Source organism: Rhinolophus ferrumequinum, chromosome 20, assembly GCF_004115265.2.
Source record: "Rhinolophus ferrumequinum isolate MPI-CBG mRhiFer1 chromosome 20, mRhiFer1_v1.p, whole genome shotgun sequence".
Lineage (NCBI taxonomy): Eukaryota > Metazoa > Chordata > Mammalia > Chiroptera > Rhinolophidae > Rhinolophus > Rhinolophus ferrumequinum.
This window is the reverse complement of record NC_046303.1, coordinates 48,669,586-48,683,508: the sequence shown is the minus strand read 5'-3', so window position 1 is coordinate 48,683,508 and position 13,923 is coordinate 48,669,586. Positions and strand designations below refer to the sequence as shown.

At 41.5% G+C, this 13,923-nt stretch overlaps 1 protein-coding gene across 18 annotated transcripts in view; it reads left to right on the top strand.

Annotated features, from left to right (window-relative positions):
* The window catches only part of SRPK2 (SRSF protein kinase 2), a 213,312-nt gene that overhangs the window by 137,729 nt on the left and 61,660 nt on the right, over positions 1-13,923 (top strand). For all 18 annotated transcript variants that reach the window (XM_033088271.1, XM_033088275.1, XM_033088274.1 and 15 more), the window contains one exon: positions 8,973-9,124. In XM_033088271.1, the coding sequence (XP_032944162.1) occupies positions 8,973-9,124 (152 nt within the window). The remainder of the gene's footprint in view (positions 1-8,972; positions 9,125-13,923) is intronic.

Here is a 13,923-nt window from a genome sequence, read left to right as displayed (position 1 = left end):
AATGTCTTTCTGTTGATTTAGGTATTTTAAAATTCTTTCAATAATGTTTTTTAGTTTTCATGGCCTAACTTTTGAACTTATTTTGTTAAATTTATTTCTAAGCATTTTATTATTTTTATGGTATTGTGAATGGAATTTTCTTAATTTCATTTGCCTCATTATTTTTAGTAGAGTTGTGTTATATGCATCTGCCATAATTTATCAGTGTTATCAACAAGTCCTCTATTGATGGGCATATAGGTACCGCTATATTACTGTTTGCAGATATTGTCACTGTAAGTATATCAGTAAGTCGATTTTCAGTAAGGTGCTGTGTTGAGCAAAAGGGTGGTCAGATGTTGGAATCATCTATCAAATTCAAAATGTGTATATCATCTTACAACTTATTTTAAAACTTCCAAAAAGTGGGCTGTATAGAAAAATGTTCCAAACTCTTCTTAGTTCACCATTCACTTACCAAAAATAATGATATGCTAGAAGAGGTTCATGCTGCTAAAATACAGCCTTGAGCACTGTCGTCCAATAGAACTTCCTGTGATGATAGAAGTGTGTTCACTGCGTGCTCGATCCCGTCACTGCCGCCAGCCCTACCTATGGAGCTGGCTGCTGAGCACTTGGAAGGAGGCTAGAGTGACTGAAGAACCACATTTTAAATTTTACTCAGTTTTAATTAATTTGACTAGTGGCTTTCATATTATATATTTATAGTTGCCTTTAGATTTAAAGCTTGTGGAGGTTTGCAGAAGCCGTGTCCACAGTGGTACATTGTGCATTTTTTCCTGAGTAACATGAGGCAATCATTAGTGGTTATAGTAAGTTGCATCACCATATAGGTCTCAGTAAACAGTTCCTTTTTTGTAGCAGTATATACTGCACCCAGCTGGCTTCAGATGGCCTGCAAACAGAGCTTTTTGGTATTATAGAAACCCAAAAGTGGGTCCTTAGTTTGCTAGTTCTTATTATATGTATATCTCATCCTAATGTAAAAGGATCGCTTCCATGAGGTTTTTATACATGTATGTTCTCTAAAACCTGTACTTGAAACTTATGAATTTAATTGGTGTTTATAATATGGGCCATTGCCTGTAGGTCTTGAGCCAGAAAGTCTAGGCTCTATTGGTGGCTTGAATAACCTTGGACTTTGGCTCTGAATGAGGCTCTGCCCTTGACCCGTTCATTCCTCCTTTGTCCTTGGCACTCAAACATGCTTGGAAAGGCCTTAGCTAACAGCTGCTTGTTCATGACCTCTGCTTCTATTTGCAACCTAAACCTTTATTTTTTAGCTCTAGATTCCACGCCACGCAACCCACTCTGTTTCTCCACTGCTGGACACCCGTACATATTCCCTAAACTCAGATGAGCTAAGACAGAGTTATGTTTTCTCTAAAAACCCTTCCTCCTCTGCCTGCTCTGTTCTAGGTATGGCCAAATAATGATCACACTATCTCATTACCAGAAATCTAGGAGACAGCCACCTACCTCCAGCAAATGAAATACCAGGTCCTAAATTCAGGTTTTTATCATTTCTGCTCAGGACTTGTCACTAGTTTCCTTGCTTCTGGTTTTGATCCTTTCTGCCCACTCTACACAGCAATTCCATATGTTCTTTGCAGAAAGCAAATCTCTGATCCTAAAATTGCACTTCAGTGGCTTCTGCTTGCCTTAAAGGTAGAAGAACACAAACTCCTTGGAATTGGGGATCGTTCCTGTGTGAAGCCATTGTGCTTCTGGGCCTTGTGTTTTCTCGCACTTCTCTCGTCCTTGCTAGACTAACGGTGCATGTCTCTGTGCGGGGCTCCTCTGTGCCCTGGCACACTTCCTGGTACGTGGTAGATAGGCACTGTTCTGAGGACCTGTGTAGTCAGTGGGCATCATTTTACATGGCTTCCAACTCTGCTTTAAGCTTTCCTGTCCGTCTTTCTTCACCTGAGTAGCAGTAACATTTTCTGCCAGGTCCCATAAATGCTCTATGAAATATTAACAGTACCAGTGGTGTAAGATGTAGCCATGTCATATATGTGTTCTTAGGTGATTAAGCCGTCAACTCCTTTGTTGTCTGAAATGTAGGTTAGTTGGTTTACTTACATCTTCACTGACTTTTAGTTGGCTGTGTTCCACATGCTAAAAACATGCAGTTTTAGAAAATAGCAACGTCTGAAGTGTCTGGCTTAGAATTATTATTGGTTCTGTTGGAATTTGGGAGTAAATTTCTCTCTCCCTTTCTCTCCCTCTCCCCCCTCCCTCTCTTCCTCTCTCCTCCTGCCTGTGCCCAAAAGAGAAATGACTCCCATTCCTGATTACTCAGCTTCTTAATTCCTCTGGCTAATTTAATTATAAAAAAACCAAAACAAAACACCTCACATCTCACTGTTGAGTTTAAAATCTGATAATTTAACAGGAACTACTCTATTACTTATTGAGAACTTGGCATCTGCATTTATTTTCTGTTGCTGCACAACAAATTGCTAGACATTTAGCAGCTTAAAACAACACCCATTTGTTAGCTCACAGATCTGTAGGTCAGAAGTTAGGGCTGACAGCGTGGCTGGGTTCTCACTGGATTGAAATCCAGCTGATGGTCGAGGTGGCAATTCTCATTTGGGGCTCACAGCCCTCTTCCGAGATCCCTGGTCATTGGCGGAACTCATGTCCTCGTGTTCAAGTCCTTGCTGTCCTATCCCTCGCCTCGAGCCCCCTCCGGTTCCTTGCTCTGTGGCCCTAATGGGCAGCTCACAGCATGGATGTTTGCTGTCATCGAGGCCAGCTGGAGCACGTCTCTTTGACTTCTGTGACCAACAGAGAAAGTCCTCTACTTTGAAAGGGCTCATGTGATTAGGGGAGGCCCTCCCCGTGGAGCTGCCCAGCTGCCATGTAACATAAATGTGAGAATGGTATCTGATGACACTCACAGGGTCTGCCCACACTCAGAGGAGCCGGGGATTATACCAGGGAGAGGCTCATCGAGGCTCATTTTAGAATTCTGCCTACCGCAGCACACACTTCACATTTAGGTTTGATTTGCAAAAGTTTGGAAATTCTCTCTTTATTATTAGAAGGGAATACATGAAATCATTATGGCTTTTTCCTCCCTAGCTGCATAGCAATACCCATTGTTACAGCAAGTCTTTTTAGATGAGCTATTTTGGGAGAAAGTATATATTGATTGGTTCTATCCTTAAGTAGAAATGCCAGATTGCATATTTCTCAGGCTAACAAATTTCACCAAGAGAGGGAGAATGAGAGGAAGGAGGGAAGGAGAGAGAGTTTTAGATCAGATGATGGAAGGAGGTAAAAGAAATCTGAATATTTGTGAATGCCCTAGAATACTACCTGAAACAATTCATTTGGAACTCCTTTTCTTTATATTTTGCTTAAAGAGTAATTGCATGAATGAAGTCCTTAAATTGTGTCAGTTGCCAATTAGGATGATAACAAAGGAAAGGACTTTTCCCCCCCTGCTTAGTGTGAAGTTTACTTGTCCTTTTCTCTGTTCAAAACAAATAACAGCTAGAAGGAAATTGGAACTCCCATTTGGTTGCCATGGCAATTTAGAGCAGATGATGTGTGCATTTTGTTAGGGTTGTTCAGTTTTTCCTGTTTTTTTTTGATAGAGCAATGTACATGAAAAATATAAAATAGATAAGCATGATAAAATAATCTAGTATAATATTTAAAGAAAAATATTTTGTGGTTTTTTTTTTAAACTGCATTTTTTATGATAGCCTTATTTGGGGTAATCGTTAGAATATTTAGTTGTGTTTTATGAAGGGCAGAATAAATCAAGTTCTTTGTGAAAAACATAAATGGCTAGTTGGAATTTTGCTTTCTACATTTTTTATTCCAGTCACTGAGGTGGTATTTTTCTTGTTATATGAGAACACGTTCTCAGATTAGTGCCTTGTGTGAACTTTGGACAGTTATGTAGACTCTCAGTCCACTTTTTACAGAACTACACATTACTTTTCACTGTGAATGTGGCTGTGGCAGTTGTAAGAGACCATGCATACAGATTTTTAAAATCTAAATGTAGCTATTTTTGTTTTTTCTTGGAAGCATATATTTTAAAGGTATAAAGTGGGCATTAAAAGATATCATATAGCTGTATAGGCTTTTGCTTTTTAAAAAACAGCCTTTTGAGGTATGTAAATCAACATACTATAGAACTTACACATTTAAACTGTACAGTGGTTTTTTTTTTTTAGAATGTTCGCAGTGTTGTGTAACCATCACCACATTAGAACACCTTAATCCCTTCTAAAGAAACCCTGTACTAGTAACAGCCAATTCCCATCTCTCTCCTCCTCTCTCCCCCAAGCCTCAGACCTAAGTAGACACCAGTTTACTCTGTTTCTATAAATGTGCCTATTCTGGACATTTTTATATAAAATGGAATCATACAACACGTGGCCTTTTGTGGCTGGCATTTTTCACTTAGCGCAATGTTTCCAAGGGTGATCCATGTTGTAGCCTGGATCAGGACTTCGTTTCTTTTCATTGTGAGATAGTTCTGCGTTCTGAGGGATATCACTTTGTATTTATCCATTTATCAGGTGATGCACATTTGGGTGGTGGTTCCTTTATGTCTGTTGTGAGTAATGCTGCCATGAATAGTTTTGCACAAGATTTTGTGGAGATGTATGTTTTTCTTTCATTTGGATATATACCAGGAGTAGAGGTGTTGGGTTATATGGCAACTCTAAATTCACATTTTTTAGGAGCTGCCAAATATTCTAAAAGAGCTGTGCCATATCACACTCCTGCTACGACCTATGAGGGTTCCAATTTCTTCATTCTCCACAATACTTGTTATTGTCTTATTTTTATTTTAATTGTTATAGCTATCCTGTTGGGTGTGCAGTGGTATCTTATTGTGATTTTGATTTCCGTTTCCCAAATGACCAATGATGTTGAACATCTTGTCATGTGCTTATTGGTCATTTGTATATCGTTGGAGTAAAACCTGTTTTAGTCCTTTACCTATTTTTAAATTGATTTGTATTTTTATTGTGGAGTTGTAAGAGTTCTTTTTATATTCTAGATATAAGTCCTTTATCGATTGAATGATTTGCAGATGTTTTCTTCTATTTTGTGGGCTGTCTTTACTTTCTTGATGATGCCCTTTGATACACAGAAGTTCTTAATTTGATCAAGTCCAGTTTATTTTTTTTCTTTTATTGCTTACGCTTCTATGTCATATCCAACAAACATTGCCTAACCTAAGGTAATGAAGATTTACTTGTATTTTTTTCCTGCAAGTTTTATAGTTTTTGTTCCTTCATTTAGGTCTTTAACCCATTTTCAACTAATATTTATATGTGCGAAGTAGGATTACAACTTCATTTTTTTAAATACAGATATTCGTTTGTCTTAGTGCCATTTGTTGAAAAGGCTAGTCTTTCACCATTTAATTGTGTTGGCACCTTTGTTGAAAATATCCCCCCCCCCCCGTGACTTCTTAAGTGCTTCTAGTAATTCTTACATGAGATAACTTCTTGGTGGTTTTTATGAGGATTGATTAAAGTATACTTTTTAATCTCTTGATATATTTTATGACTATGTACTTGGTGAGATAATTTGTCACCTTGATCTTTTAAACAATTGCGATTTAACCAGGCTTTGAAGTACCATAGAAGCCACCAGAAACCACTTTGAAGCAGCCAGCCTTAAGGATGGTGTGGCATCCTTCTCTCTGGCGTACATCTGCCCTATCAGAGATTTACCTGTGTTTCTCCTATGTGGTGGGCAGTAACAAGGATGGATGGGATGAAAAAGAATCAGTGATTGGGACTATAACAGTCGGCAGGTACATTGTACTGACCCTTACTCTGATGAAGTAAGTGATTTGAGAGTTGATAATATTAATAACTGGAGTGAAGCAAGTTACTAGGAAAATCCTTTGAAAAAATAATAATCACTGGTGTGACTAGGAATGTCTGATTAGAGGCCAAGCTTCTCTGGTATCGGTGATTTGAGCCTCTAAAGTGTTACAGTAGCCACATTAAAAAAAGTAAAACAATCACGTGAATTAATTTTAATAATATATTTCATTACATCCAAAACATTATTTTAACATGTAATAAATATTAAATTATTAATACCATTCTACATTTTCTTGTAGTAAATCTTGGAAATCCAGTACACATTTTGCACTGTCAGCACATCTCACTTTGGACTAGTAGCTACATTTCAAGTGCTCAGTCCCCACCCGCGGCCAATGGCTACCGTGTTGGACAGCACAGTTTTAGATGTTTTCATACGATAGTCAGCTACAATTCTCCATCAGCGTTACTCAACTTCCTTTTTCCTTCACAGTACCCTGACTCATCCTTTTAACCTGGTAGAAGTGTGGCTTTGGGGGAGCTTTCTGCCTGCCTGTTCAATGTAGCCCTCACAGGTGGGGTGAGAAATACCTGCTCACTGAGACCAGAGGGTCTGAGAGTTTTGTTAAGCGACATGGGCAACTCACTAAGTGGGTAAAGAATAATTGAGAGACATTATGATGAAGGTCCGTGAGCTTCCCAACAGAAAATGTGCTGTGAAAATTGGAATCTCTTCTCACTCCTCACAGATACATTCTACTCCGTTGAGGTAAAGCTGTGTGTAGAAAATAGTACTAGTTCCGTGGTTCTCAGATGGGCATGATTTTCGCCCTGGGGGTTGGACAGTGTTGGGATACATTTTTGATGATCACAACTGGGGGTGTGGGGTGTTACTGACATGCAGTGGCTACAGGCCAGGGATGCTGATAGCATCCTACGACGTATAGCCCCTACGACAATGAGTTATCTGGCCCTAATGTCGGCAATGGGGCACATACTGGGAGAACCAGACCCTCCCGTTCTTTTCTTCACAGTAATTGTTACTCGGTTTCTGCAGGGAATGTGATGTATTTTCTTTTAAATTTAGAAAGTCTCATTTTTTCATATAAAATTTTTAAGGAAGAAATAGCCAACTTTTAGAGTATTTCTGATGGAGCAAATTTGTCAGGTAGGTTCTGCCCATGCCCCAGAAGACTGAGCCCAGGTCCTCTTCCCTCTGGGGAAGTGGCACAGCTCTTGCTGTTCTTCTCCTGCCTCCCCTTCTTCACCCGTCTTTTTTTTTTTTTTTTTTTTTTTTGCAAAGCTGCCAGGAAGATTACCACACTTCCATAAGGTCTGTTGGAAGTTTTGGGTGTGTTCTGGTAATGATGTAGGCATTTGGTTGTGATTGTTTCCTTCCACTATGCTCCTGCAGGAGGAATGGTTAAGTCAGAGTGTTATCACCACCATGTTCTCAGTGCCTGCTACCCAGTGAGCTGTGACTTTGAGTTTTCATAAATTCTAGCAAGTAGAGATCAGTACAAGTCACCTGTGACTTATAAATATCCTTTATGTAGGTTTTAGTCATACTCACCAGTGTTTGCCTTTGGGGAAGGTATGTGTGTCCCCACCTCTTCCTCACGACCGCTGGTGTCTCTGCTGCCTTTCACCCCTGCTCGCTTTGATGCTTGTGACAGTTTGAGTTTTTGGTGGCAAACCACATAAAGGAGCTGTAGCTGACTTAGGCCAAATCCAATGCAGTAAAGGCTGTGTGGGGGCTTTTCGATTGGCAAGACTTTAGATGTCCGCCTCAGAAAGGGGCAGAGGCCAGGGCAGGCAGCTCCTCTGGGCCTGCCTCTCACTAGCAGCTGTGTACGAACTTCATCCTGTGACAGCTGACGTTCAGGGTTCCAGGGCTGGAGAGTGACATTGGCTCTGGCCTAGGTTGTACTGCAGTGAGGAAAGGGGGGCGAGCGTCTGGAACCAGCCTTCACTGTGCAGGGAGTCGCAGTGTCTCAAAGGTGAACGGGAGCGTGCATACCAGGCAGGCCAAAGTGAGTCCTCTACATGAGTGCTTGGAGGACTCCCCGCGGCTCAGCTCCCCTGCTCACCCCGGAAACCGCCTCTGGGGGACACATACATCAGCCTGACCCCGTGGCCAGCCCTCCTGGCCAGCTAGGGAGAGCGGTGGTGGGCCCGTCGTTAGGGCAGCTTGACGCTTAAGGAGACATGCACTTCTGGTATCTAAGCTGAGACTTCTAGTTCCAGTTTTCCCATTGGGATCTGGTTAGAAATAGCAGTTAAATTTTATAGTAAGTGAAAGCTTGATTGATAGAATTGCATTATGAGTGCTTTACTTCTAAGTAAATGTATTTAATATGACCTTACTCTAGAGTTACTCTAGATATCTGAAAGAAGGTTTACATTTGTAACCTCTCAAGCTTTTTTCTTTTTTTGTATTACAAGTTTTTCTATTCTTTGTAAAAGAATATACTAAATATAATTTAGTCTTTTTGTGACAATTAGAAATGACCATTGCAAACCTTGTATTAATATACGGACTATATTTGTATTTACTGACAGTGGGTGTTTTCTTTGTTTAATTTCCAGTTTTGGTCAGTGTTCTTGATAAACAAGCTTGGTAGATAAATGAATTCCTTAATGAAAGTAACTGTGTATCAGCTACAGTTTATATTGGTCAGCTTTTATGAGTTATCCAGGAAACATAACCACATCCCTACGGTACTATTTCTGTGGGAAAAGAAATTCTGATTTTAAAATAATGGAAAGCCCCTTTACAAGTTCAGGGCTGCTTTCATATGTCTTTTTATAATCTCTGTGGGATGTGTTCCCGTATCATGGGGGGATAGTCTTATTTCACTTAAATTTCATAACTCGTATTGTCAGGACATAAAAAAATACTGAAGCCCTGGGTGAAAATGTGCCTCAAAAATATTCCTTGGTTAGTAAGGGTAGTTGTTTTTTATTTTTCCTCCAGGCCTATATGTTGAAACATTACTTGAATTCAGATAAAATGGATGAAGTGACATTAATCAGCATTTCTTCTTAGTGTGTGACAAGCTTTATTTTTCCCCTTATTAAGAAACTCTCAAGTGTGTCCATAATGCAAAATTTTCTTCTAAGTAAATAGGAATTTTCCTTCTGTTGTTTCAGGCCGGAGCCTCAGCAGAAAGCTCCCTTGGTTCCTCCACCGCCACCCCCACCGCCGCCGCCGCCCCTGCCGGACCCTGCGCCCCCAGAGCCGGAGGAGGAGATCCTGGGTTCGGATGATGAGGAGCAGGAGGACCCCGCCGACTACTGCAAAGGTGCCCGGCCACCTGTCATAGGCGAGGGAGTGGTGGGGAGTTAATGCTGCAGATGGCTTGGTCGTGATTGAGTTAGCTTTTTGGTGTCATTGTCATTTTAAATTCTTAGACCGTTAAATACAGAGTGATGCATAGAATGTAAGGGATATCGAAAGGAAACTTGTAAGAGAAAATATATACATACGTACATATATACGCGGTACTTTCATGAGGATTTAAATATGCTGATGGAATTAAGGACAGTATAAAGCAGGGCAATTAAAGGTAAGAACATCACACCCGTCCAAGAAGAGCACCGGTCGTAGAAGGTACCGGGCTCTTGAAAGGAGCCCGTCTCACTGTGCATCTGGCTTTAAGTTTTCTGGCTGCTGAGACGAACAAGGAGCTGCTCCTTCTGTGTAGCATTGAATTACACAGTGTTCATTGTCTGTGGAAAGAACGCCTGCCCGTTTGTTCACCGAGACAGACTCTTTCCTGGCATCGTGTTCAACGAAAAAGACTTTCTGTGGGTTCTGCCATGTGCGACGTAGTGGATTATGTTTTCAGCTATGATATCACAGAAGACGTAGAAAATATTCAGTTGGAATGCTCTTGTGTTGAGGCTTTTTAAAGACCAAGAGCATATAGTCAAACTCCTAAAAGGCAAGCATGTTGTGTGGTGAAAGCTGAGAACAATGTGCTCCAGACTCCATACTTTGCGTACATAGACTGGACCTGAGACTCCGGGAGAGAGGGAAGTCACTGTGTCCTTTGGTGCCCTCTTTTTTTTTTTTTTTTTTTTTTTGATTTTATTGGGGAACAGTGTGTACTTCCAGGCCTGTTTTCCAAGTCAAGTTGTCCTTTCAATCTTAGTTGTGGAGGGCGCAGCTCAGCTCCAGGTCCAGTTGCTGTTTTCTAGTTGCAGGGGGCACAGCCCACCATCCCTTGCAGGAGTCGAAACCGGCAACCTTGTGGTTGAGAGGACGTGCTCCAAACCAGCTGAGCCATCCGGCAGCTCAGCGACAGTTCAGCTCAAGGTGCCGTGTTCAATTTTAGTTGCAGGGGGCGCTGCCCACCATCTTGGCTCCCTCTTTTTCACTTACTCATTTGGACTTTAGTTCCCTCTAATAGAAAATTATCACCGTCTGGAATTTTGAGCAGTTGACAAGACATTTGCTGTAGGTTAAGGAAAATGTAAGTCAGATTCCATACAGCAGAAGAATAGATGGCAGACGATGACACATTCAGGCGTGAAAACATTAAAGAATCTTTGGCTTTGTTGTATCTTAGTATGAATTTATGTAGTGATTGCAGGCCATTTGGTTAAGGAACACTGTACTTTTTACTTGTTAAGAGAGAAAGTTACCCTTCTGCTATGAGAGTTTAAGAGCTGATCTTCCACTCCAACCTGATTGTTCCATAGGGGTGGGTTTCTACACATAGAATCAATGTTTTTTTTAGAAAAAGGATTTATACGAGTAGTGATTATGACTCTAAAGGTCTGTGCCGTCTTATATGGAAAGGAAGGGACAGAGATAGTTTGGAGAGGTGAGAAGATGTTTACCATCCTCCCTCTTAATCTGCATTTCTTGGTTTAGAAATTAAGTTGTTTTATAGAGGAAATGTAGACAGTTGTCTTTTGATTTTGCTGCTTAGTCAAAGCAAGAGGGTGTTCTGTAGGAAATGTTCTCTTCAGCACGTCAGCTCCACCATACAACTGTCTGCCTCACACGTGGCAGAAGATGGGTCAGGAGACGTAACCAGTGCTTTCATCCCGCTACCACCTCTGCGAGTCAGCACTGTGACACTCCAAACAGAAATAGAGGGCTGAGTAAGGATTCCAGTCAGGGAGGAGTCTAGGTAACACTCACTGAACTTAAACATCTCGGGAGTTCTGAAGTCAGCTTCACAAATGCATGTTAGAGATGGTCAGGTTACCTTCTTACACACACACACAGCCCTACCTTTGGTAAGTTAGAGATGGTACACTTACCTTCTTACACACACATCTCGCTCACACTCATTCATTCTTACCCCTAACTTTGCTAAGTAACTTGGGCCTCTGATTAGCATTACATGTGACAGATACCTTTCTCTGAATTTGGTGGTGGACACTATGACAGTTAGTCTAAGATAACTGACATAAATGCATCAAGGAGCCCGTGGCGCTGACGGGGAATGTGTGGTATAAGAAGTGGAGAGCTGGTAACTTTCCCCCTTTGAAACACTTGGGTTTAAGTTTCCGTCATGACGCTTTATCCATCCTGCGTACTTTGGTATATTTTGCCTACAACCAAGTACATTCTCCTCTATGTAACCACACTACAACCATGATCAGGAAGTCCCTGGTGGTAGGACCTGGACTTCCAATATTCAGCAGGTTCATTAGGTGATATTTCTGCACGTTGACACTTAAAGGCTGGCTGGCCTAAGGCCTGTACCATCCTCTAAACTCCAGAGAAGTGACCCTTCCCTTCACTTCTCCCTGTGGGACTGCTTCACTGTGTAAGGGGAGTTACGGCTTTGAACTTTACCTTACGTTCCAAATTTTTGCAGCACCCTCAGCACATATTTGCTACAAGGACCAGTAAATGGTGACAGTAGGAACATTGCTTTGTTACGTCATGCTGCCTGCACTGACTGACTCCTCAGAGATCCTGCTTAGTGGGTCTCCCAAATCCTTCTTACATAAGTTGGCACCTTAGAATTTCATCCGTTGTGTTATTTCTGGAGACATCAATTTTAGCACACTCGTGGTCTGACTTGATACTAAAGCATATGTCATTTCCTTCGAAAAGCCTTGGCATCCCTGGTCACATCTTACTTAGGCCCCTCCTTGCCCCTCACAGTAATATCCACCACAACACGCCCTCCCCAGCAGTCATTCGTGGTGTGTAATTACACATTCATTTTTGTGTTAGTGTGTGATCGCCTCCCCAGTCTGAAAGAGGCCCCGTGGTCAAAGGCTGTGTGTGTTGTTAACCCCACTGCATTTGAACTGTCCACAGCGTGATAAATACCTTTCACTGGATGAAGGAATTGTCTTCATCTGCCACGCCTCCCTCAGGGTAGAGCGCGCTGCTGTTACCTGTGTGTCTGAGAAGGCAAGGCAGGTGAGCAGGGCGGATCAAGGCCATGACAGACAAATCAGAATACACAGCCTTTGTCTCTGCCTTTAAAATCATCCCTAACCCTCCAGAGTTCTTATATGCTATACAATCTGAGTGGCATACAGTTTATTTGTTTGGAAACTTAGGAATGTCTTCTTTAAAACAGGATAAGCAATATAAATATTTGCTCACTTTGGTTGCAATTTAATAACTCTCAGAATTTAATGTTGGTGGTTCTGAGTTCTCATTAGCTTTCTCTCCAGAATCTATGACTTAGGACTATTCTATAGCTTCCGTTTTTTACTTTAAGAAAGAAAACAGTATACCTTATAGAAGGTTGCCTTAGAAACGGTTTCATGAAGCTCAAGCATTTTATAGACATGTAGTCTTTAGTGTCTCTTCTTTTTGATACGAAGCATAGCCTTCATTCATTCACATTTTTTCCCTTACAACCACAAGCACTGTACACATACATAATTCCCCATGTTGCACGTGTTTTTAAAATTAATTGGCTTGATTTGTTTTCCTTGAAACCTTGAAAAGAAACTCTACTTAGCTGTATGAATAAAGTAATAGATGTGCTTGAAGTCATTAGAAGAGGCCTCACTACATTTCTTTCATGGAGACTGAGGAGGTTCTAACACCTGTTGGTGCTGGGAACTGCTACTGACAAGGGTATTGATCTATTAGTTAGCATGACAGCTGAACTCTTTGAGGCTTTACTATGTGTAAAGTGGTGGAATTTACCTCAGAAATATAAAAGTAAATGAGGAAACGGCTCTTACTTCCTAGGAGTTCATGGCCTCATGACTTTGCCTCTAGATTATAAACTATTTTCAACCCCCGCCCCACTCTGGTTCAAGCAGTTGTTTCTCAGTCTAGTTGTGTAGGACACAGCTCCCAGGCCCAGGCTGGTATTAAAATGAGCCTTGCGCTCCCCCCGGCTGAGGCAGTCGGTTGCCAGTCATCCTTCGGTCGCTCACAGCAGCTCATGGCAGCTCTTGCCAGCTGCCGGCTGCTCATGACGGCACACGATAGCCCACGGCAGCACATAGCAGCTCACGCCAACCTCCAGCTGCTACCAGCAGCCCAGCTCCAGGGAGACCCTTGTTCACAATCTTAGCTGTAGAGGGCGCAGCTCACTGGCCCATGTGGGAATCGAACCAGTGACCTTGGTGTTAGGAGCACAGCGCTCCAACCACCTGAGCCACCGGACTGGCCGATTATAAACTATTTTATGGCAGAGCCTTTGCCTACCTGTCTTGCTTTCCCAGCCTATTACTAGCAGCTAGATAGAATGATCTGTGGCCTGTTGAATGAATGAATAGACCCGGTTAAGAAATTACTTAAATACCTCTTTTCACCTTTATTATGTGGTTAATTAATTATAAGAGGGGGAAAAATTAAAATTTGTAAGGGATGAAAAGGACTGAGGTTGTATTTGGTTAGAGGTAAAAGAAAAGACTTCAGAACTTCCTAGAAAATATAATGGGGGCCTTGCCAGGTAACAAGAGTTGGACTTTACTGATGGGGGTGGGGCACTTTTCTGGCTAACTTGTGGACGTTGGGAAAGGGGTCTCCGAGAAGCTCTAAGTGCTTTTGTTTCCCTAACAAATGGGCAAGCTGAAAGCTGATGGTAGACGATTAGGTTGAAAAGTATTTTGGGAACATCATTTGGAGGACATATATGAAGATAAGGAATTTGTACAT